At 46.4% G+C, this 24,776-nt stretch overlaps 1 protein-coding gene across 1 annotated transcript in view; it reads right to left on the reverse strand.

Annotated features, from left to right (window-relative positions):
- The window catches only part of CTPS2 (CTP synthase 2), a 134,365-nt gene extending 110,734 nt beyond the window's left edge, over positions 1 to 23,631 (reverse strand). Inside the window, exons 1-7 of the mRNA XM_030933646.1 lie at positions 23,174 to 23,631; positions 11,398 to 11,602; positions 7,915 to 8,085; positions 7,252 to 7,352; positions 1,960 to 2,076; positions 1,730 to 1,813; positions 145 to 225 (exon numbers count right to left, since the gene is read on the reverse strand). Coding sequence (XP_030789506.1) covers positions 145 to 225; positions 1,730 to 1,813; positions 1,960 to 2,076; positions 7,252 to 7,352; positions 7,915 to 8,085; positions 11,398 to 11,563 — 720 coding nt within the window. The 5' untranslated portion in view covers positions 11,564 to 11,602; positions 23,174 to 23,631. The remainder of the gene's footprint in view (positions 1 to 144; positions 226 to 1,729; positions 1,814 to 1,959; positions 2,077 to 7,251; positions 7,353 to 7,914; positions 8,086 to 11,397; positions 11,603 to 23,173) is intronic.
- Between the last annotated feature and the right edge of the window lie 1,145 nt (positions 23,632 to 24,776).

Raw genomic sequence — 24,776 nt, forward strand, 5'->3', positions numbered from 1 at the left:
AAGGGCTAGGGAGTCATGATTGGATCAAGGTGCCTGGCACTTGCATAAATGCCATGAAAAGTAATATGATCATTGAAGAGGCACAAAACACTGGCATCAGCAGAAGTGCCTGCCAGACAATAAAATCTAAAGAGCAGCACCAACCTGTTCAGGGTTCACGTGACAAAACATAGAAATCTTCTCCTTCACGGCCATCTCGATGGGCGTTGAACTTCGGCAGACAATCTGTCAAAGCCAGTTATGCGTTAGCAAACAGGATTTGTTTTCAGCAGGATGCCACATTCACTTCTTTTTACAAGAAACTTGGCCAAGTATATACTTGTTCACTCTGGACATTCCACTGGACTATTAGAAATTGGTCTGAGCACTAATATAAGTATAATCAAATTCAGCACAAGTGTATCAGTAAGAACTTGAAACATCGAGACGTCTCTGGTGAACAGAGTCCAGGCTCATAAGTGTTGCTTCATTAACTATAAGAAAAGAGCTAGATCGAGGTTAACAAACTTTTTCTCAAAAGGGCCAGATGGGAAATATTTTAGGTTTGCAGGTCACACAGTCACTGTCCTGATCCTCAATCGTGGTGCAGTGTGAAAGCAGCTACAGACAATATGTAAATGAATGGGCGTGACTGCATGATAATACAACTTTATTTACAAAAACAGGCATGCAAGTTGTGGGCTGTTATTTGTCAACCTCTGACAGAGACTATTGGTGATGACTGGATCACCTGCTATAAGGACACATCACTGTTTAGACTAAAAATAAGAGCAATGGGCTGGGCGTGGTGCAATCCCAGCACTTTAGGAGGCCAAGCCAGGAGGATTGCTTGAACCCAGGAGTTCAAGACCCACCTGGGTAACACAGCAAAGCCCTGCCTCTACAAACACACACACACACACCACACACAAAAATTAGTGCGCTGTGGTAGTGTACACCGCTAGTGTCAGCTACTCAAGAGGCTGAGGTGGGAGAATCGCTTCAGCCCAGGAGGCAGAGGTTGCAGTGAGCCAAGATCGCAACACTGCACTCCAGCCTGGGCAACAGAGCCAGACCCTGTCTCAAAAAGAAAAAAAGAGCAGTGAAAACCCATCACAGGGTTATCACTGATAGCAGGATTACAGGAAAATCCCAAGATTTCGCCTTCATTCTAAAGAACCCAAGAATCATATAAATGATAGGACATCACACTTGCCCAACTATCAATGTGACCCATCAAATGAGAGCCTGGGGACAACAGATTGAAGCCACACTTGAGGCTAAGGGAATAAGCCTTTTCCAGCTCCCAGACAGAAAAACCTCATTGCCATAGGAGCTGTTTGAGAATGAGAAAGGACTTAGATGATGATAAAGATAAAGAAGTGAAGGGCAGCCAGGCATAGTGGCTCTTGGCTGTAATCCCAAGCACTTTGGGAGGCCGAGGCGGGCAGATCACCTGAGGTCAGGGGTTCGAGACCAGCCTAGCCAACATGACAAAACTCCGTCTCTACTAAAAATACCAGGTGTGGTGGCATGTGCCTGTAATCCAAATACTCTGGAAACTGAGACAGGAGAATCGCTTGAAGCCGGGAGGCGGAGGTTGCAATGAGCCAAGACTGCACCACTGCACTCCAGCCTGGGTGACAGAGCAAGACTCCATCTCAAAAAAAAAAAAAAAAAAAAAAAAAAGAAGTGAAGGGCCTGCTCCCAGAGACCTTTGGGATAGACTTACCCACTCTCCTCAACTCACCAAATCTGGAGACAGGCCTAACCCCCTCAGCGCGCGGACACTGTTTTGGGTGGGTTTGGTTTTTTGTTCTCCGGTAGCACTGAGCTGAAAAAAAATGGGGTCCCATCAGCACACTGGACACTAGCTCCTATGGATGATTAACGGTGCCCCACTTTCAAATGCGGGACACATAGAATATCATAGGAAAACTTATCAAAGTTGCTGTCCACATACTTATCTGGAAAGCCCACCTGTGGGACAAGGCTAACATGGATATTACAGAAATTCTCTCTTTTCGCCTTAAACTGGAATTGTCTAAACGCTTCCACAAACGGCATTCCTTCGATGTCTCCAATGGTGCCCCCCAGCTGGGAATGGAAAACAAACAAAAAAAGACACACATGACCACACATCTCCCACAGTACACAAGCTAATAAAAAGAGTTCTTAATAAACCGAGCATAAGAACTAAAGTTTGATGGTTACACAGAGGTTTATAAATACATTCAAAATCACTAAATTGTGGCTGGGTGTGTCAGCTCACGCCTGTGATCCCAGTGCTTTCGTAGCCAAGGCAGGAGGATCACTTGAGCCCAGGAGGTCAAGACTACAGTGAGTCGTGATCATGCCACCGCACTCCAGCCTAGCTCACAGAACGAGACCCTGTCTCTGAAAAAATATAAAAATAAAAAATAAAACTTCATAAAAGATTTCTCCACATGTATACTCTTCAGTAGCCCACTGCTTCATTAAAACTAACAGGTACGGTGGCTCACGCTTGTTATCCCAGCACTTTGGGAGGCCGAGGCGGGCGGATCACAGGTCAGGAGATTGAGACCTTCCTGGCCAACATGGTGAAACCCCTTCTCTAATAAAAGTACAAAAATTAGCTGGACGTGGTGGCACACACCCAAGTAGTCCCAGCTACTTGGGAGGCTGAGGCAGGAGAATCGCTTGAACCCGGGAGGCAGAGGTCGCAGTGAGTCGAGATCATGCCATTGCACTCCAGCCTAGACGACAGAGCAAGACTCCGTCTCAAAAAACAAAAAACAAACAAACAAAAAAAAACTAACATCAAATCTCCTTAATGCAGCCAACAAAAGGCTCTCAGGACCTGGCTCTTGCACTGAGTCTCCAGTGCCATCTGGTCCCCTCCCCACTGGCCTCTTGGGTACTCCATGCTCTTCCTTCCTGCCCCTCAAGCCCTCCTACCCTCCTTCTTCATCTACAGCAACCTCTTTTTATCCTCCAGTCTAAGAGAGATGCATCCTCCTTGGAGGGCGGACTCTGACCCCCCCCCCTCAACCTAAAGCAGCCTACATCCCACTAGCCCTTGTCACAGCACTGTACCCATCCTAGGAACTCAGCACAAGTTGCCTCTATTTCATTTCCGTCTTTGTTTCCTGGCTCTCTACCCCACTAGACTGTAAGCTCCATGAGGGCATGAGCCCAGTACCCTGCAGGCAGCACTGGAGGTTTACTTTAGTAGTCAGGACAGGACAGAAAGGTCCTGAAATTCAATATAAGCCCTAAGTAACAGTGTTCTAGCACCTGTTACCAAAACTACAACAGAACCAAAGCCAGGGCTGGGTGCAGTGGCTCACACCTGTAACCCCAACCACTTTGGGAGGCAGGCGTATCACTTGAGCCCAGGAGTTTGAGACCACCATGGGCAACAAAGTGAGACCTCGCCTTCACAAAAACATAAAAAATTAGCTGGGCATGGTGGCACAGCGCCCATGGTCCCAGCCACTCAGGAGGCTGAGGTGGGAGGATTGCTTGAGCCTGGAGAAGTCCAGGCTACAGTGAGTCGTGATCATGCCACTGCACTCCAGCCTAGGGGACAGAGTGAGACGCTGTCTCTTTAAAAAACAACAACAACAACTCAACGAAATGAAAACATCACATGCAATCAGGAACCTGGCAGGGGTGAAGAAGTGAGTGTAAGTACCCACTAAATACAAGGCACTAAAATCTAATTTTTAAAAATCATTTATTTTCTCTAAGGAAAAACAGAGGTCTGCACTTAAACTACACCGTATGCTTCCGCCCTGTGTTTTGATGGGGATTCTCTGGGGGATCAATAATAGTGAATGCGAAAAGGAGGCCAACTTTAAACATTATCCGCTTCTGCCCTCACGTGGTCAACAGTGGTACTACAGTCTCTCTGCTAATTCAGAAGTTCCCGTTACCATACCTCTAGGTCACCATCATTATCGTGTTCAGAAACTTTCAATATTACTATTGGAATAGTTTGAAGTTAACTGTTGCCCCAAATAAAAGGGAAAATATCACCCATAACAATACTTTATGCTGAAATGGACTCAGCAGCAAATTTATGAGATGTGCAAAGTTGTTTTTGCCTGTCTTTAATGAAAGGAGTCTTTTTCTTTTTTTTTTTTTTTTTAGAGACAATGTGGTTTGCAGGAACAGACAAGATGGCGCATTTTCGGGTTCTTCATCACCAGCTTTTCCCGTGTGCGCGAAAATGCAGCTGGCGCCCGGGGGAAGGTGCAGATCAACCAGGCATGCGCCAGGTGATGTCAATCCGAAGAGACCAAGATTTACCTGGTGGCACCCGACATGTCCGTGCCCCGCCTATTGCCCTTCCACTCCTAGAAAAGCCGCTCCCGGCAGACGCGTGGGGCGGGCTTCCTCAGCCCCCACCTTTGTCAGGACTGCATTAGGAACTCCGCCTGGGCGACTCTCTTGGCCTCCTTTGCTGGAGGCCAACAGACTTCATCCCCATACCTTTTTCCCTGGAGCTAGATGACCAAAGAATAAATTTGCAGTTTTGCTTTTAGCCTTGCCTACTCGCTGGTTCTTTTGTGCTCTCTCTGGTGGTCTTAGAAAAACAAATCAAGTGTCTCGCTCTGCCACCCAGGCTGGAGTGCAGTGGTGAGATCATGGCTCACTGCGGCCTCAAACTCCTGGGTATAAGTGATCCTCCCGCCTCAGCCTCCCAAGTAGCTGGGACTGCAGACCTGCACCACCACACCTGGCTGAGTCTTCTTTTTTGGAAAATAAACAAGAAGAGAGAAACATGTTATTCCTTTAAGACAAGCATCAATTATTTCAGGTTCATGCCAAGATAACTCGTACTAATATAAATAAAACCTGTCAGCTCCACTGGTCTGAGAAGTTGAGGTCTCACTCATAAAATGGCTTTGAAGACATTTCAACAGCTCCTCTATGATTAAAACTGAAAATCAGCTTTGGCAGTCCTTCTTCAAAAGCTTAAACGGTGCACAGACACAGCTGTTGAACACAATTTACAATGAACCAAAGAGGATGTTGACCACTAGTATCCAATAAGCAAATATAAACATCAGGGTTATAATGGAGAAGGGTTTCTGTTTGTCAGTTTCTCTGTTTCCATAAAATTTAAAATCCAGCCAATAAGGTCCTGGATAGCAGGAGTCAGATCACACTCAACCTCACATCCCTAGCAGCTATCATCAGGGCTAGTACATATTAAGTGCTAAATTAATCATTGTGAAGGCAAACAAGTCAATCCAAAGGTAGAATAAGAAATAAAATTAAAAATTTGCCAGGTTGGCCAGGCGCGGTGGCTCACACCCGTAATCCCAGCACTTTGGGAGGCCGAGGCGGGTGGATCACCTGAGGTTGGGAGTTCAAGACCAGCCTGAGCAACATGGAGAAACCCCCATCTCTATTAAAAATACAAAATTAGTCAGGCATGATGGCGCATGCCTGTAATCCCAGCTACTCGGGAGGCTGAGGCAGGAGAATCACTTGAACCCGGGAGGTGGAGGTTGAGGTGAGCCGAGATCGAGCCATTGCACTCCAACCTGGGCAAAAAGAGCAAAACTCCGTCTCAAAAAAAAAAAAAAATTGCCAGGCATGGTGGTGGTACACCTGTAGTCCCAGCTACTTGGGAGGCTGAGGCAAGATGATTGGTTGAGCCCAGAAGTTTGAGGCTACAGTGGGCTTTGATCGAACCTGTGACTAGCTACTGCACTCCAGCCCGAGGCAACATAGCGAGACCCTATCTATAAAAAATAAATAAATAACCAGTAACTTTATCAGCTCTACTGTTAACAAAATGGATCTTCTACACATCATGATATCTGCTAACACTTACATTGATGACAATAATAATAGCTAACTTACATTTACTAAGCACTTCCTAAATGCCAGATATTGCAAAGTGCTCTTTATTATTGCATGTAATCCCCAAACAATCCTGTCATTATCTTATTATTACAATATTATATTATCATCACATTATTACAAATGAGGACATTAAAACTGTGAGGATTTTCCAAAAGTCATACAGGCATCTGAATACCAGTTAATAATTTTTAAGCACTTACTATATCTGTGACACCATTCTAAGCACTAAGTGTAGAGACTTATTTAATCTTCAAAACAACGAATTAAATGAGTTACAAACGAGGTAAATGAGTTAAAGAGGCACAGAGAGGTTGAGCAAACTTGCCCAAGGTCACCCCCTCCTCCCTGTAAGTAACCTTGCCAGGCTACAAACCCAGACCGTTTGCCTCCAGACTCTCAATCACTGAGCTACACATGGCTCAGGGGTCACTGCAGAAATACGAACCAAGACAGCCTGACTCTAAGAACCAAATTGGTCATTATTCTGCTCTTTCGCCGGGCAATTAAGCCAACTGACATTTAGAGGAGGAGGATATGGATGTTATTCTCATTCTGCATGTGGAGAGGAAGGGAACAAGGTGAAAGAAATGAACAAACGGCAAGTTCAAATACTACTTTTTTTTTTTTTTTTAATTAAGACAGGGTCTGGCTCCATCACCCAGGCTGAAGTGCTGGTGCAATCATGGCTCTCTGCAGCCTCAACCTCCTGGGCTCAAAAGATCCTCCCATCTCAGATTTTCGAGTAGCTGGGACTACAGGTGCGTACCACCATGCCTAGCTAATTTTTGTAGTTTCTGTAGAGACAGGTTTTCACCATATTGTCCAGGCTATCTCAAACTCATGGACTCAAGCAATCCTCCCACCTCGGCATCTGAAAATGCCGGGATTACAGGCATGAGCCACCTCGCCCAGCCACTAGCTTCTTTCTTTAAACAGCTGATACTAATCACTTATCACCTCTACCATCTGACTTCCCTAACCCAGTGTCTCTTTACACTTCCAAAGCACTTCGGAAATACTTTTCAAATAGCATGCCCTAGATTGCAGTCTGTCGTGTGTGGACAGGGTTGTCTGCAAGTTCCCCAAGGGTAGAGACTGTGCCCATCCCAGGCCCCAGCACAGAAGAGGCCCTCACATGGACTTTATCAGCAGCTGATCAGTCTCCACAAGCAGATCACTGCACATCCACCCACGAGTATGTGTGATTGTCTGTCTAATGCCAATCTTGCCCACTCACTTGTGACCACAAAGACAGAAGCCATCTATGTTGTTTCTTGCTGTGACCCCACCTCCTAGCCCAGTGTCCAGCACTCAGGAGGGTGTGTGTAAGTATTTGTCAAATAAATGAAGATCAGATGCTCAAAGACCCAGCAGGATATAATTTTATAAAGAAAGTTCTGTGCTTGCCTCAATAACGCATATTTGGGGCTCTTCCTTATTACCATCCACCGGCACCTTGGCTTGGTTCATAACCCACTCCTGGACAGCATCAGTAATGTGAGGGACAACTGTAGAAAGAAGTATTAATACAAAAGTTTATTCCATGTTCATGAGAAAAGAATGTGCTTTAGGCCTCCCCAATCACCTGAAAGTCACCTGGCAAGTTACCCTGATATTTTTGGAAAATGAAAAGAAAAAAACGCAACAAGTTTAAAAGAATTAGAACTTGTAGAGCACAGGAACTGTGACATTTTCAGTTCTATGTGGGTTGTTTTTGTTTTTTGAGACGGAGTCTCACTCTGTCACCCAGGCTGGAGTGCAATGGCACGATATCGGCTCACTGCAACCTCTGCCTCCTGGGTTTGAGTGATTCTCCTGCCTCAGCCTCCCAAATAGCTGGGATTACAGGCATTCGCCACCATGCCCAGCTAATCTTTGTGTAGAGATGGGGTTTCACCATGTTGGCCAGGCTGGTCTCGAACTCCTGACCTCAGGTGATCCACTGGCCTCGGACTCCCAAAGTGCTGGAATTATAGGCGTGAGCCACTGCGCCTGGCCTTCAGTTCTACTTTTGAGCAGCACAAAGATATTCAGCACACAGGGCTCCAGAATGTCTGTGGAATATAATACCTTGCGCTGTTTTCCCCAGGTAGTCGCCGCGCCTCTCTTTGTTGATCACATGCTGATATATCTTCCCTGTGGTGATATTGTTGTCTTTATAAAGATTAATATCCAAAAATCTTTCATAATTTCCAAGGTCTAAATCAACTTCTCCACCGTCATTTAAGACGAAGACTTCACCTAGGATTAAAAAGGCAATGGAAAAATCAAAATTTTGCTTCCAGTAGATTTTTCAAAGATGGACATATTTTTGTTAAAAAGCTGGTAAAAGATGTATTTCTAAGCCATATTCTATCACCATCTCCTTTTTGGTGGAGAAAATAATTCAATTCTATCCAAGAAAATGCATCAGAAAATTCTATTTACAGTATTCTATTGTGGTTTTTGTTTTTTATCTACTGATACTCTGTCTTCAAGATTTAGCTTTGCCAAACTCAACATATGCCACATAAAAAAAGGACTTGAAAACAGCAATTTTAAAAACAAACAGTATTTTACGTCAAAGCATCAGTATCCTGGACTCTGGAATTGCGATAAGAAACTTTTACTTGATTCTCATCTTGGTTAAAGCCACAATTAGACAGTAGGTGACAAAGCAAGACCACAGCTAACCCATAAGGCAACTTGGTGAAAGTGAGAGAAAAAGCCTGTGTGCCATAAGCTACGTGCACAATGCACTGTCATAAAAGGTGCAGACTTCATCGCACGAGGAGCACCCACTTTACTAGACACGTCTGTAGATCTCTATTGTCACTTCAGGGCATTGACTGAGAGTTGTATATTTCTAAAGCCACCTTGTGGGAATTAAACCTTTCCTCTATTAAGGGAACTATCATTTATTCCTACTGCTAGAAGTCCACAGGAAAAAAAAAGGTTGACTAACTTACAAACTTAATCAGAAACCTTTTATCTCCTCATTTACTTATCCATTCTAAGGTACCTGTGGTCTAGAAAATTAATTTTAAGGAAAAAAGCAAATTGATATCACAATACTTTTTTTTCTTTTTTTTTTTTTTTGAGACAGAGTCTCACTGTCAACCAGGCTGGAGCACAGTGGCGCCATCTCAGCTCACTGCAACCTCCACCTCCTGGATCCAAGCAATTCTCATGTCTCAGCTTCCCAAGTAGCTGGGATTACAGACATACACCACCATGTCTGGCTAATCTTTATATTACTATTATTATTATTTTATTATTAATTTGAGATGGGATCTCGCTCTATCGCCAGGCTGGAGTGCAGTGGCGCGATCTTGGGTCACTGCAATCTCTGATTCCCTGATTCAAGCCATTCTCCTGCCTCAGCCTCCTGAGTAGCTGGGATTACAGGTGCACACCACCACACCCAGCTAATTTTTTTATATTTTTAGTAGAGACAGGGTTTTACCACGTTGGCCAGGATGGTCTCCATCTCCTGACCTCGTGATCTACCTGCCACAGCCTCCCAAAGTGCTGGGATTACAGGCGTGAAGCACCGCGCCCAGCCTTTTTTTTTTTTTTTTAATAGAGACAGAGTTTCGCCATGTTTGCCAGGCTGGGTAGGAGAATCACTTGAACCTGGGAGGCAGAGGTTGCAGTGAACCGAGGTCGCACACTGCACTCCAACCTGCGTGACAGAGTGAGACTGTCTCAAAAAAAAAAAATTCATAAAAAAAATCCAAAGAAAATTTAGTGTAACACATGGCATTAGTCAATGGTGCCGCACAACAACCCCAAAATCTCTGCAACTTACAAAACATTTATTTATTTCTCCCTCATGTTACATGGGGGCTGTGAGTCACTTGTGAGTCTATTCTTTGTGCCTTCTCATTCCAGGACCAAGGCTGAACGAGAAATCTCTGAAAAGCAAGCTGTTCTCATGGTGGAGGGCAGAACCACAAAACAGACTGAGCCAAACCACGCAGATGCATTTGACATTTCTGCTTCAACAAGGCATATGTTAATATTCCCTAACATCCCATAGGACAAAACAAATCACATGGCCAAACTGAGTGACCAACCTGCTTGGTTTGCCCAGGACTAAGAGGGTTCCCAGGACACGGGACTTTCTGTTTTAAAATCAGGAACATTCCAAACAAACCAAGACAAGTTAACTATCCTACGTGGCCAAACTCCAAGGTCAAAGGGCAGGGAAATGTACTCCACAGAGGGATGGTGGGTGATATTTTGAAGCAAAAATACAATCTACCACAGACTTGAATAAGTCATTCACAAACAAAATCAAAATCAAAGAAATCTAAACTAAAACAATAAGATACCCTCTTTTTGTTTGTTTCATTCTCTGGTTAGTGAAGTTTAAAACAAAATGTTCAAGGCCGGGCGCAGTGGCTCATGCCTGTAATCCCACCACTTTGGGAGGCCGAAGTAGGAGGATTGCTTGAGCCCAGGAGGTCGAGACCAGCCTGAGTAACATGGCAAAATCCCAGCTCTATAAAAAAAAATACAAAAATTAGCCAGGCGTGGTGGTGCACACCCGTAGTCCCAGCTACCCAGGGGACTGAAGCAGGAAGATCACTTGAGCCCAGGACGGGGAGGAGGGGAGGTTGCATTGAGCCGAGATCTTGGCCACTACACTCCAGCCTGGGCGACAGAGTGAGACCCTGTCTCAAAAAACAAAAACAAGAAGACAGAATAGCAACAAGGGACACAAACATTTCTGTTTCTTGATCAGGGGCTGGTTACACAGTGTGTTCATTTAATGAAAATTCATCCAACTGTACACTTACGATTTATGCTTTTTGCTTGTATATAAAAAGGTTTTTTTTGGTTGGTTTTTGTTGTTTCGTTTTGTTTTGTTTTGAGACAGAGTCTTGCTCCGTCGCCCAGGCTGGAATGCAATGGCTTGATCTTGGCTCACTGCAACCTCCGCCTGCCAGGTTCAAGTGATTCTCCTGCCTCAACCTCCTGAGTAGCTGGGACTATAGACACATGACACCACACCCAGCTAATTTTTTATATTTTTAGTAGAGATGGGGTTTCACCGTATTAGCCAGGATGGTCTCGAGCTCCTGACCTCGTGATCCGCCCGCCTCGGCCTCCCAAAGTGTTGGGATTACAGGCATAAGCCACTGCGCCCGACCTCATAAAAACTTTTAAATAACTTTTAAAAAACTCATAAAACTTTTTTTAAAATAGCATGTAAGGGCTAAAGCCATTTTAAAAATAAATAGAATACACTCATACATCAAAATGTCACCATTAATAATAGCTACTCCAGGCAGTGGGAAATGTTAAGAGAAACATACTACCTTTATGATAAAAATAAAACAGAATCCATAGTACAAAAAGTACAATGTTTCCAAAAGGGTTGATTAATTTGGAATGTCATCAGAAGTATGAACAATGTGTCAATGACCATGAGAAAATTCACATATTCATAGCATGCAATCTAGTCACTCTAAATCTGGAACTACATCCTAAAGAAATTACCCAAAGCGGAAGAAAAAAATGCAGTTGAGCCTAGTGCTATAAGGGGGAAGTGGTTCTCTTTCGTACCGTGTTCATAAGGTGAAAAAGTGCCAGCATCGATGTTAATATAGGGGTCGATTTTGATGGCAGTAACTCGGAGTCCACATGATTTTAGAATCGTCCCAATGCTGCTGGCAATGATCCCTTTACCAATGCCTGAGATGACCCCACCCGTGACCAGGATGTACTTCATTGGCAGAATAGTGGCTGGGTGCCAACACCCAGATATAATCTGAAAGGCAATAAAATTATGGATAAGGAAAGAGAAATATTTGAAACTAATAAAGCAGACAGTGCATTCAACCAGAATTTTTTTTTCTTTTTTTTTTTTTTGAGACAGTCTCACTCTGTCACCCAGGCTGGAGAGCAGTGGTGCAATCATGGCTCACTGTAATCTCTGCTCGCTGGGTTCAAGCGATCCTCCCACCTCAGCATCCTAGTAACTGAGACTATAGGTGAGCACCACCACACCCTGCTAATTTTTGTGGGTTTTTTGTAGAGACAGAGTTTCACCATGCTGCCCACGCTGGTCTCCAACTCCTGAGCTCAACCGATCCACCTGCCTCAGCCTCCCAAAGTGCTGGGATAACAGGCATGAGCCACTGCCCCTAGCTCAGAATTTTTTTTTTTTTTTAAGAGACAGTGTCTCGCTAGGTCACCCAGGCTGGAGTGCAGTGGCATGTTCATAGCTCACTGCAACCTTGAACTTCAGGGCTCAAGCAATCCTCTTGCCTCAGGCTCTGGAGTAGCTGGGACTACAGGCATGTGCCAACTCTCTCAGCTAATTCTTTTTTTTTTTTTTTTTTTTTTTTTTTTTTTTTGAGACGGAGTCTTGCTCTGTTGCCCGGGCTAGAGTGCAGTGGCCGGATCTCAGCTCGCTGCAAGCTCCGCCTCCCGGGTTTACGCCATTCTCCTGCCTCAGCCTCCGGAGTAGCTGGGACTACAGGCGCCCGCCACCTCGCCCGGCTAGTTTTTTTGTATTTTTAGTAGAGACGGGGTTTCACCGTGTTAGCCAGGATGGTCTCGATCTCCTGACCTCGTGATCCACCCGTCTCGGCCTCCCAAAGTGCTGGGATTACAGGCTTGAGCCACCGCGCCCGGCTCAGCTAATTCTTAAAACATTTTTGTAAAGACAGGTTCTTACTATGATGCCGTGGCTGGTCTCAGACTCCTGGGCTCAAGCAGTCCTCTTGTCTTGGCCTCCCAAGATGCTGTGATTACAAAAGTGAGCCACCATGCTTCATCTCACCAAAATTTCAAAAGCACACAGCAGTTTTCTATCTAAACTAAATACTTGAACTTTTTTTGAAACAGAGTCTTATCTTCTAGGCTTTTTATTATTGTCACTATACAGAAAGCTGTGGATACCTTCTGCAAGCAAAGTGCCTAGGTCTGTTGCCCTGGGTTTCCAAAGACCTCAACTCTATCATGCAACAAACTTCATCATGATAAACCAAATTTCTCTAGGATCCACAGGCATGCTAAAATGTTTAAGAGCTCAGACTCCAGTGTCAGACTGATCTGTACAAACTGTACCTGGGCAAGTTCTTTTTTTTTCTTTTTTTTTTTAGACAGGGTCTCACTCTGTTGCCCAGGCTGGAATGTAGTGACACAATCTCGGCTCACTGCAACCTCCACCTCCCCGGTCCAAATGATTCTCATGCCTCAGCCTCCCAAGTAGCTAGGATTATAGGCATGCACCACCATACTGGGCTAATTTTTGTATTTTTAGTAAAGATGGGATTTCACCATGTTGGCCAGGCTGGTCTCAAACTCCTGGTCTCAAGTGACCACCCACCTCGGCCTCCCAAAGTGCTGGGATCACAGGCGTGAGCCACCACGCCTGGCCTTGGGCAAGTTCTTTATCCTTTCTTTGCCTATTCCTTCATCTGTAAAGTGGGAAAAAAATAGCAGTCTCTAGGAATATAATTTGGTGTTAAAAAGAAATGGGCTACCAAGCCATGAAAAAACATGGAGGAATCTCAAGTGCATATTACCAAGTGAAAGAAGCCAATCTGAAAAAGCTACATACTGTTTGACTTCAACTATATGACACTTTGGAAAAGGCAAAACTAGAGAAACAGTGAAAAGATCAGTGGTTGTCAGCGGGTAGGTGGGAGAGAGGGATGAATAGGCAGAATACAAGGGAATTTTAGGGTAGTGAAACTATTCTGTATAATACTGTAATGACGGATACATGTCATTATACATTTATCCAAACCCACAGAATGGACAACAGGAAGAGTGAACCCTGATGTAAATAAACTACAGACTTTCTGCTGGGTGCGGTGGCTCACGCCTGTAATCCCAGCACTTTGGGAGGCCGAGGCGGGCGCATCACCTGAGGTCAGGAGGTCGAGACCAGCCTGGCCAACATAGAGAAACCCCGTCTCTACTAAAAATACAAAATTAGCCAGGTGTGGTGGCGCATGCCTGTAATCCCAGCTACTCGAGGGGGCTGAGGCAGGAGAATCGCTTGAACTCAGGAGGTGGAGGTTGCGGTGAGCCGAGATCATGCCATTGCACTCCAGCCTGGGCAACAAGAGTGAAACTCTGTCTCAAAAAAACAAAACAAAACAAAAACCTATGAACTTTAGGCAAAAATGATGCGTCAATGTAGGTTCACTGATTATAATAAATGTACCACTCTGCAAGTGCGGGATGTTAACAGGAGGTTGGGCATAGCGGTGGGGGAGAGGGTGTATGGGAACTCTGTACTTTCCGCTTAGTTTTGCTGTGAACCTAAAATTATTCTAAAAAAAAAACAAGGCCGGGCGCGGTGGCTCAAGCCTGTAATCCCAGCACTTTGGGAGGCCGAGACGGGCGGATCACGAGGTCAGAAGATCGAGGCCATCCTGGCTAACACGGTGAAACCCCGTCTCTACTAAAAAATACAAAAAAACTAGCGGGCGCCTGTAGTCCCAGCTACTCGGGAGACTGAGGCAGGAGAATGGCGTGAACCTGGGAGGCGGAGCTTGCAGTGAGCCGAGATCGGGCCACTGCACTACAGCCTGGGGGACAGCGCGAGACTCTGTCTCAAAAAAAAAAAAAAAAAAAAAAGTCTTGCTGGGTGCAGTGGCTCACTGTACTCCAGCCTTGGCGACAGAGCGAGACTCTGTCTCAAAAAAATAAAAAACAAAAACTGTTTTTAAATAAGCAATATTAGGCCGGGCGCGGTGGCTCAAGCCTGTAATCCCAGCACTTTGGGAGGCCGAGACGGGCGGATCACGAGGTCAGGAGTTCGAGACCATCCTGGCTAACACGGTGAAACCCCGTCTCTACTAAAAAATACAAAAAACTAGCCGGGCGAGTTGGCGGGCGCTTGTAGTCCCAGCTACTCGGGAGGCTGAGGCAGGAGAATGGCATAAACCCGGGAGGCGGAGCTTGTAGTGAGCTGAGATCCGGCCACTGCACTCCAGCCTGGGTGACAGAGCGAGACTCCGTCTCAAAAAAAAAAAAAAAAAATAAGCAATATTAAAACAATTACAACTCATCTAGCTCACAGATGCTGACTGTTTGAATCCTGTTACACCAGTCAAAACTACAACTTTTATTGGACAAGAGACTGATTTCAGTAACTTTCTCCTGATAAGACCACAAGCATAGACTGGCTCTGGCCAGTTTACAGAGGCTGCGGACTTGCGTGCCTTCATGTCCTGAAAAGAACTTTTGATGTATAGGGCTTAACTGAAATTCATTTAAATGTTAAGTCTCCACCCCAAAGTGAACAGGGCTCATATGCTATTTGCATGTTTATTCAATACACATGAGTCAGGACCACCTTCATGAATATTCATAGCTCCTCCCATAACCTGTTGAATATGTATGTTTAGTCAACCTGTTCAGCATAAAGCTGAACCCTCCTCCTTCAGAGTGACTGCCTCTGGTTTTGGGAGGCCAAGGTAAGAAGGTCACTTGAGGCCAGAAGTTTCAGAACAGCCTAGGCAACATAGTGTGCCTCTTTAAAACGTGTGCTTCCCAGCCTGTGGGATGGCCCCTTTGCAGGCTGTAACCCTTTATAAGAAATAAAGTAAGCCAGGCGCGGTGGCTCACCCCTGTAATCCCAGCACTTTGGTAGGCTGAGGCAGGTGGATCACGAGGTCAGGAGTTAGAGATGAGCCTGACCAACATGGTGAAACCCCATCTCTACTAAAAATACAAAAATTAGCTGGGTGTGGTGGTGCACGCCTGTAATCCCAGCTACTGGGGAGGCTGAGGCAGGAGAATGGCTTGAACCCAGGAGGCGGAAGTTGCAGTGAGCTGAGATCATGCCACTGCACTCCAGCCTGGGTGACACAGCAAGACTCCGTCTCAAAAAAAAAAAAAAGAAAAAGTAAAGAAAAAAGAAATAAAGTCACCAGACACAGTGGCTCAAGCCTATAATCCCAGCACTTTGGGTGGCCAATGCAGGCGGATCACTTAAGGTCAGGAGTTCGAGACCAGCCTGGCCAACGTGATGAAACCCTGTAAAAAAATTAGCCAGGCGTGGTGGCAGGCACCTGTAATCCCAGCTACTTGTGGGGCTGAAGCATGAGAATCACTTGAACCTGGGAGGCAGAGGTTGCAGTGAGCCCAGATCGTGCCACTGCACTCCAGCCTGGGCAACAGAGTGAGACTCTGACTGAGAAAGTAAGAAAAATTTTGGCCGGGCTCAATGGCTCATGCCTGTAATCTCAGCACTTGGGGAGGCCAAGGCGGGTGGATCACCTGAGGTCAGGAGTTTGAGACCATCCTGGCGAACATGGTGAAATCCCATCTCTACTAAAAATACAAAAATTAGCCGGGCGTGGTTGTGGGCACTTATAATCCCAGCTACTCGGGAGGCTGAGGCAGGAGAATTGCTTGAACCTGGGTGGCAGAGGTTGCAGTGAGCTGAGATTGCACTATTGCACTCCAGCCTGGGTGACAAGAGCAAAACTCTGTCTCAAAAAAAAAAAAAAAATTAACCAAGCGTGCTAGTATGCACCTGTAATCCCAGCTACTCGGGAGGCTGAGGCAGGAGAATCACTTGAACCTGGGAGGCAGAGGTTGCAGTGAGTTGAGATCATGCCACTGCACTCCAGCCTGGGCAACAGAGTGAGACTCTGTCTCAAAAAAAAAAAAAAAAGGAAGAAAGAAAAGAAAATGTTTTAAAAAAGAAAGTCTCCTTTCTAAATGTATAGATCTTGTGATTTTTTTAAGTTGACAGTCATAAGGAAAATTTATTTGACTTTTCTGCTGCTGTCTGATTCAAACCCTTTTGTTTTATAGGAAGCCCAATAACTCTTGATTTTCTTTACTTTGAGTACTACTGTTTTTCCCTTGAGTGTGTACAGGGGCCTTCTGCTCTTGTAATTTCACCATGTATGTGAAAGTAGACCATAAACAGTATTATCTGTGTACTCATGGCAGGCAAATGGGCAACTGAGTGAGACCACTAATATAAAATTACAGTTAGAGAAAGAGAAAAGTAATGCCAGGCATGGTGGCTCACACCTGTAATCCCAACACTTTGGAAGGCTGAAACGGGAGGCTCTCTTGAGGTCAGAAGTTCGACACCAACCTTGTCAACATACTGAGACTCCCTCTCTACAAAAGAAAAATAAAAAATTAGCCAGGTGTGGTGGCACACACCTGTAGTCCCAGCTACTGGGGTAGCTGAGGCAGGAGGATTGCTTGAGCCCAGGAGGTCAAGGCTGCAGTAAGCCAAGTGATTGTGCCACTGCACTCCAGCCTGGGTGACAAAGCAAGATCTTGTCTCAAAAAAAAAAAAAAAAAGAGACCGGGTGTGGTAGCTCAAGCCTGTAATCTCAGTGCTTTGGGAGGCCAAGGTGGGTGGATCACCTGAGGTCAGGAATTCAAGACCAGCCTAGCCAACGTGACAAAACCACGTCTCTACTGAAAATACAAAAATTAGCCGGGCGTGGTGGCGTGTGCCTGTGGTCCCAGCTACACGAGCTGCATGGGAGGCTGAGACAGGAGAATCGCTTGAACCCAGGAGGTGGAGGTTGTAGTGAGCTGAGATCACACCACTGCACTCCAGCCTGGACGATAGGGTGAGACCCAGTACCAAAAAAAAAAGAGAGAGAGAGAGAGAGAGAGACAGTAACTAACAGAAGGTAATAACTATAAATCTCACTTTCATTTGTAATTTCACAATTTTTTTTAAGTACTTGGAAATTCAGCACAAATGCATTCAGGTAGGAACAATTTCAGTTGCCCACTTCTTATTTGTCCTCCTCAAAGGAATGCCCATTCTGATTTTGTGGTTTCCTCTGTTTACCTTTCAAAACAACTATCTTAACTAAAGTTATCGCACTTCAGAGCTATGAATTCCATTTGAACTAGCTGACCATGGTCAGGGTGAGTAAACTGAAGCTATTCAAAATATACATGTTCCATCCCAGATGGCCTCCCTAAGTCCGTGGGCCTGCCTTTCTCTACACAACACAGTTGATCACATTCAATGCCATTGCACATCTTCACTAGCCACCGGGGCACCCACCTATCTGACCTATGTTTATAACTTAAAACATCCTCAATCCAGACCCAGACCACTCCTCCTAGAGATCCAAAATGTATCTGAATATTCCTCTTTCCACTTCTACTGCCCCAGGTAATCATTACAGCGATAATTTCCTCACAGCCCTACCTTATTCATCCCACTGTTGATTTCTTCTTTTTTTTTTTTTTTTTTTTAGGCAGAGTCTCTGTCGCCCAGGCTGGAGTGCAGTGGCGCAATTTCGGCTCACTGCAACCTCCGCCTCCCGGGTTCAAGCGATTCTCCTGCCTCAGCCTCTCAAGTAGCTGGGTTTACAGGTGTGCACCACAATGCCTGGCTAATTTTTGTATTTTTAGTAGAGACAGAATTTCACCATGTTGGCCAGGCTGGTCTCAAACTCCCGACCTCAGGTGATCAGCCCGCCTAGGCCTCCCGAAGTGCTGGGATTACAGGTGTGAGCCGCCGTGCCTGAGCCACCCGGCCTGATTTGTTCAATTTTGGTAAGTGCCTGTCCAGGAGAATCAGACAGCCTGGGTTCAAATCCTGACTCTTGTCCCTTACAGCTGTGATCCTCGGCAAATTCTTCAACATTTCAAAACCTCAATTTCTACAAACCATACAGTATTTACGGATGATGATAGTACCTACCTGAGAGAGATAGCAGGGATTTACAAAGACAGTGCCTAAATGCTAAATTAAGCTTAGCTGTTACCATTTTCAGTGCCGCCTACATAATGATTCAGTCAATGAGCTCACAAATGTTTATTGATAAACTGGGTGTCGTGGTGCACACCTTTAATCCCAGCTACCCGGGAGACTGAGGCGGAAGGAATGCTTCAGCCTGGGAGTTCAAGCCCACTGTGGGCAACATAGCGAGGACTCGTATCTGTTTAAAATATATATACACGGCTGGGCGCAGTGGCTCACGCCTGTAATCCCAGCACTTTGGGAGGCCGAGGTGGGTGGATCACTGAGGTCAGGAGTTCGAGACCAGCCTGACCAATATGGGGAAACTCCATCTCTACTAAAAATACAAAAAGTAGCTCGGCGTGGTCGTGGGCACCTGTAATCTCAGCTACTAGGGAGGCTGAGGCAGGAGAATCACTTGAAACTGGAAGCAGGAGGTTGCAATGAGCCAAGATCACACCATTGCACTCCAGCCTGGGCAACAGAGTGAGACTCCGTCTCAAATAAATAGAAAAATAAATTATATATACATATATTACATATATAATGTTTATTTGAACATCTATTACACGCTTGACATATTTTCAAGTCCTAGGAATATGGAGATAAACAAAAAGACAAGGTCTATGTCCCACTGGACTTCACCTTTCCTGCAGGATTAAGGGGCAAATAAACTGTGCTTTAATTATACCTTATTCTGGCACTGTCATACTGTTCAAATGACTCTCTTTGTAAAGGTTACCAAAATGGAAAAATGCTGTAGAGGTATGGTGAAGAAAACTGGCATACATTTGTGCGAAGTCACATTATGCCTAATAATTTTTTATATAAGAAAATGCTTCTTTGGGAGGCTGAGGCGGGTAGTTCAAGACCAGCCTGGCCAACATGGTGAAACTCTGTCTCTACCAAAAATACAAAAATTAGCCAGGCATGGTGGCAGGTGCCTGTAATCCCAGCTACTCGGGAGGCTGAGGCAGAAGAATCACTTGAACCCCGGAGGCAGAGGTTGCAGTGAGCCGAGATGGCACCATTGCACTCCAGTCTGGGGAACAAGAGCAAGACTTCATCTCAAAAAAAGGAGTAAAGAAAAAAGAAAATGCTTATGTGGCTGGGCACAGTGGCTCATGCCTGTAATCCCAGCACTTTGGGAGGCCGAGACGGGCGGATTGCCTGAGCTCAAGAGTTCAAGACCAGCTTGGGCAACATGGGGAAACCCCATCTCCACTAAAATACAAAAGATCAGCTGGGTGTGGTGGCATGCACCTGTAATCCCAGCTACTCGGGAGGCTGAGGCACAAGAATTGCTTGAACCTGGGAGGTGGAGGTTGCAGTGAGCCAAGATTGTGCCAATGCCCTCCAACTTGGGCAACAAAGCAAACCTCTGTCTCAAAAAAAAAAGGAAGAAAGAAAGAAAATGCTTACATTACCTGAAAAAGAGAGAGCAGACTATAAAATTGAATATATTATTGACTATGTTTTTTTAAATTAAGATCTAAATGTTAATTGTCACCATTAAGATTTCCGTCTTATGGCCGGATGCAATGGCTCACGCCTGTAATCCTAACATTTTGGGAGGTCAAGGCAGGCGGATCACGAGGTCAAGAGATCAAGATCATCCTGGCCAACATGGTAAAATCTTGTCTCTACTAAAAATACAAAAATTAGCCAGGTGTGGTGGCGCCTGCCTGTAGTCCCAGGTACTCGGGAGGCTGAGGCAGGAGAATCACTTGAACCCAGGAGGTGGAGGTTGCAGTGAGCCAAGATTGCGCCACTGCACTCCACCCTGGCAACAGAGTGAGACTCTGTCTAAAAAAAAAGAAAAAAGAAAAAAGATTTCCATCTTAATTTGGTCAAAGATACACCATGTTATGTCTTAATATATTTAGGTGATTAGGTTGTATGTCTTGGGGCTCAAGAAAACAAAACCCCAAAATGAAGGCCTCAGAAGCAAAGTTTCTCTCTGACCTTCTCCTGCCCTCCTGTCTGTCACCCCTCACACTCCCCCAAGGCAAGTCATAGAAACTACAACCCCTTTCCCTGCAAAGCCAGCCATAAAGTCAAAAAATATGACTCTAACCTTCCTCTCAACCACCTTTCTTTTTTTTTTTTTTTTTTTTGAGACGGAGTCCCGCTCTGTCGCCCGGGCTGGAGTGCTGTGGCCGGATCTCAGCTCACTGCAAGCTCCGCCTCCCGGGTTTACGCCATTCTCCTGCCTCAGCCTCCTGAGTAGCTGGGACTACAGGCGCCCGCCACCTCGCCCGGCTAGCTTTTTGTATTTTTTAGTAGAGACGGGGTTTCACTGTGTTAGCCAGGATGGTCTCGAACTCCTGACCTTGTGATCCGCCCGTCTCGGCCTCCCAAAGTGCTGGGATTACAGGCTTGAGCCACCGCGCCCGGCTTCAACCACCTTTCTATACAACAGCTGGCCATAAAGAAATTAAGACCCTCATGCCAAAGAGGTTCTACCCCATACCGGGGAGGAAGAAAAGCTACAACGGAGAGGCCAAGAAGAATGTGGACAGGCTTTGCTGGGTTTCCCCACTTAGTCTATTTCCATCAGCTCATCTGTCCCTGCTTCATGGACTCCAAGCATAAAATCAGATCATTTCCCTTGTATCTTCAAGGGGTTTTCATTTCTGAAGGCTTCCATGTCACATAAACCTATGATTCAACAAATTGTTATGCTTCTCTCTTGTTAATCTGCCTCTTGTTTAAGGCTGTCAGCCGTGACCCTTATGATATCAGCTCTTTCCTCCCCTACATAAGCAATTACTCATTTTCTGTTTTGTCAAAAACACAAGATACCTTTTTAAAGCACATTGGATATTTTAGAGACCTTTTGTAAGAATGCAACTTAATACCAAGGAGACACCTAATTCTTTCTACTTTGTTGTTGTTGTTGTTGTTGTTGTTGTTGTTGTTTTGAGATGGAGTTGTGTTCAGTCACCAGGCTGGAGTGCAATGGCACAATCTGGGCTCACTGCAACCTCTGCCTCCTGGGTTCAAGCAATTCTCCTGCCTCAGCCCCCCAAGTAGCTGGGACTACAGGTGTGTGCCACCATTCCCAGCTAATTTTTCTATTTTTAGTAGAGACGGGGTTTCACCATGTTGTCCAGGATGGTCTCAATCTCGACCTCGTGATCCTCCCGCCTCGGCCTCCCAAAGTGCTGGGATTACAGGCATGAGCCACCATGCCCGGCCCTCTACCTCTTTTAAGCAAACAAGTAAGTTTAACAAAGTTTCAAAGGTGCAGGGAAAGGCTGGCCCTGTTTTAGATCACTTCCTCCATTGGGGATGGTTTCTGGTGTCAAGACAAGCTTTTCGTTTACTCTTACATGCAGTGAGCAGAACCAAGTGTTTATAGAATAGCACGGTGTAGAGCTGTGCCGTCTCCACTATATAATAAAAAATATTACACAGCCAGGTATGTAATTTTAAGTTTCTAGTAGCCATATTAAAAAAGTAAAAAGAATCAAATGAAGTCCATGTTAATATATGTTATTTAACCCAATGTAGCCAAAAATGTTATCACTTTTAACACACAATGTAAGAATTTATTAGTGAAATATTTTACACCCTTTTTGTGTACTAAGCTTTCAGAAATCAGGTGCCTATACTTAGAGCACATCTCAGTACGGATTTTGCCACATTTCCAGTATTCAATAACCACATGTGACCAGTGGCTCCCACATTAGACCAGGCAGGCCTAGAGCAAATAAAAGCACCGGGAGCACCCAGAGACACCTTCTCAGTGATGGCCATTTAAAAAGTAATGTTAGACACAAAAGAGTACTTACCTGATGATCTTGTTCTATGAAGTTCTAGAACAGGCAAAGCTAAACTATGATAACAATCAGAACCAGGGTTGAATGCGGGGCCTGGGGCGGATTGACAGGAAGGAGGTACCAGGGAACTTTGCAGGGCGAAGGAAATGGTCAGTGTCCACTTGGGATAATGGCTACAGGAGTGTATAATTTGTCAAATCCCGTCGATTTGCACACTGAAAATGGGGCATTTTATTGTATATAAACTATACATACAATTTTTTTTATGTTGCCCCCAAAAAGCTATTTTGTAGCAGCAGCGTAGTTCGGCACTACGCGCCCTAACCATCTAGTACGGGGAAAACGCGGGGGTTGTTGTTTAAGGGGTGCACTGGGACCGGGAAGAGGACAGAAAGGCCATGTTACCGGCGCTGATCACCAGCCTCGCCGACCCCCGCTTGGGGCTTCACTTCCGCCAACGCCATCTCAGGGCTCTCCGGGTTCCCAAGGGCCGGGAGAAGTGGGGATCCGGGTGCGGGCGCTGGCGCGGGCGGGGGCGGGAAGAAGCGCGTCCCGGGAACGCGCGGGACAGGCTACGACTGCACTGGGCACGGGCCAGCGTTCCCCAGTCCCCGCGCCACACCCGGCAGCCGAGGTCTGCTAGCGCGGGGTGCGGGACGCGCGGGGCTGGCGGCCAGACTCTGGACTCAGCGCTGGGGAGGGAGCCGGCGCCATCAGAGAGGGGACAAAGGAGCCCAGCCTCACAAGTGCACCAGGGCTTGGGGGTGCAGGGCGGAGAGGCCCTGGGGACGTGGGATGGCCCGGACGCCAAGGCCCTGGGGGTCTGGGACAGGCCCAGGAGGGAAGTTACCTGCGCGGTGGTCGTAGCGCCGGGTAGAGTGGCTGGTGGGCACGGCGGGCTCAACCCCGCAGCTGGCCTGGCGCTCACCTGTCGGGCTGGGGAAGGGGTCGCTGCCGGGGCTATCCAAAGCCGCCCCCAGGATCTTGCCGCCGCCCACCCGGGCCTCGGGGTGCGCGGCGCCCTCCTCGCCCACCCTCCCCTCTCCCTGCTGCTGGCCCAGCTGACTCACGCTGGTGAGCTTGGGGTTTGCACCCGGGTTTGTGCAATGGTCCAAAACAAGCGCCCAAAAAGTGATTCCTCCAGCACAGGCAGCTCCCGTCACCCTCCGCTCTGGACGCACTGGGCCCCAGGCCTCGCCCAGCTCGGGGACCGCTCCTCCCTCCCGTGGATCACTTTGCAAAGGCACTTCGAGTGCGCGGGTGAACTCCACGCTTCCCGGAAAGTCCCGGCCTCCTGGCAAGCCGAGACCCTCGCTCGAGTCCTCCCGTCCAGATTTCACCCTTGTAAAGAACTTCACTGGTCACAAACGTTTGTGCATCCCCTACTATGCCCCAAGAACTGCAGGAGCGCTCAGGAGAGAAGGAAAAGAAAAAAGAATGCCTGCCTTTGAGGAACTAGCTCACAGTCTGGAGGGAGGTCCACCCGTCTGTTGGAACCAGTAAGGTTCCCTAGAACAATATTTCTGCAGCAAAGAGCTGCGGGGGTGCAGGGAGGGGGAAAGGCAATTAAGGCTTGGAAGAGTGACTGTTTTTTTTTGGTTTTTTTTTTTTTGAGACGGAGTTTCGCCCTTTTTGCCCAGGCTGGAGTGCAATGGCGCGATCTCGGCTCACTGCAACCTCCACCTCCCGGATTCTAGCGATTCTCCCTGCCTCAGCCTCCGGAGTAGCTGGGATTACAGGCGGGCGCCACCACGCTTGGCTAAATTTGCATTTTTAGTAGAAACGGGGTTACATCACGTTGGGCAGACTGGTCTCGAACTCCCGACCTCAGGTGATCCGCCTGCTTTGGCCTCCCAAAGTGCTGGGATTACAGGCTTGAGCCACTGCACTCGGCCCAAATACTCTAAAAAGTCACTCTTCAGGTGACTCGCGCCTGTAATCCCAGCACTTTGGGAGGCCGAGGCGGGCAGATTACCTGAGGTCGGGAGTTCAAGACCAAGCCTGGCCAACGAACGTGGTGTAACCCTGTCTCTACTAAAAATGCAAAATTAGCCGGGCATCATGGCACCTGCCTGTAATCCCATCTACTCGGAAGGCTGAGGCAGAGAGAATCGCAGAATCACTTGAACCCGGGAGGCAGAGGTTGCAGTGAGCCGAGATCGGGCCACTGCACTCCAGCCTGGGCGACAGAGGAGACTTTGTCTCAAAAAAAAAAAAAAAAAAAAAAAAAGTACTGGAGGATGATTGGTGCTGGGAACGGATACAGGAGGTTTTTTGGGTGAAGGCAAGAAGCAAACCACTGAAGGAAGCTAACATGGACAATAGAAGGGTCTGAAGTGAGATGGAAGATTTTAGGAAAGTGGTGGAAATTTTGCATAACCAGTGTCAGATGCTAGAGTGACAAGTTAGTCAAGAGTCACTGAAGACCTAGTGGAGTTTAGAAACCATCATTG

This window comes from Rhinopithecus roxellana, chromosome 7 (genome assembly GCF_007565055.1).
Source record: "Rhinopithecus roxellana isolate Shanxi Qingling chromosome 7, ASM756505v1, whole genome shotgun sequence".
Lineage (NCBI taxonomy): Eukaryota > Metazoa > Chordata > Mammalia > Primates > Cercopithecidae > Rhinopithecus > Rhinopithecus roxellana.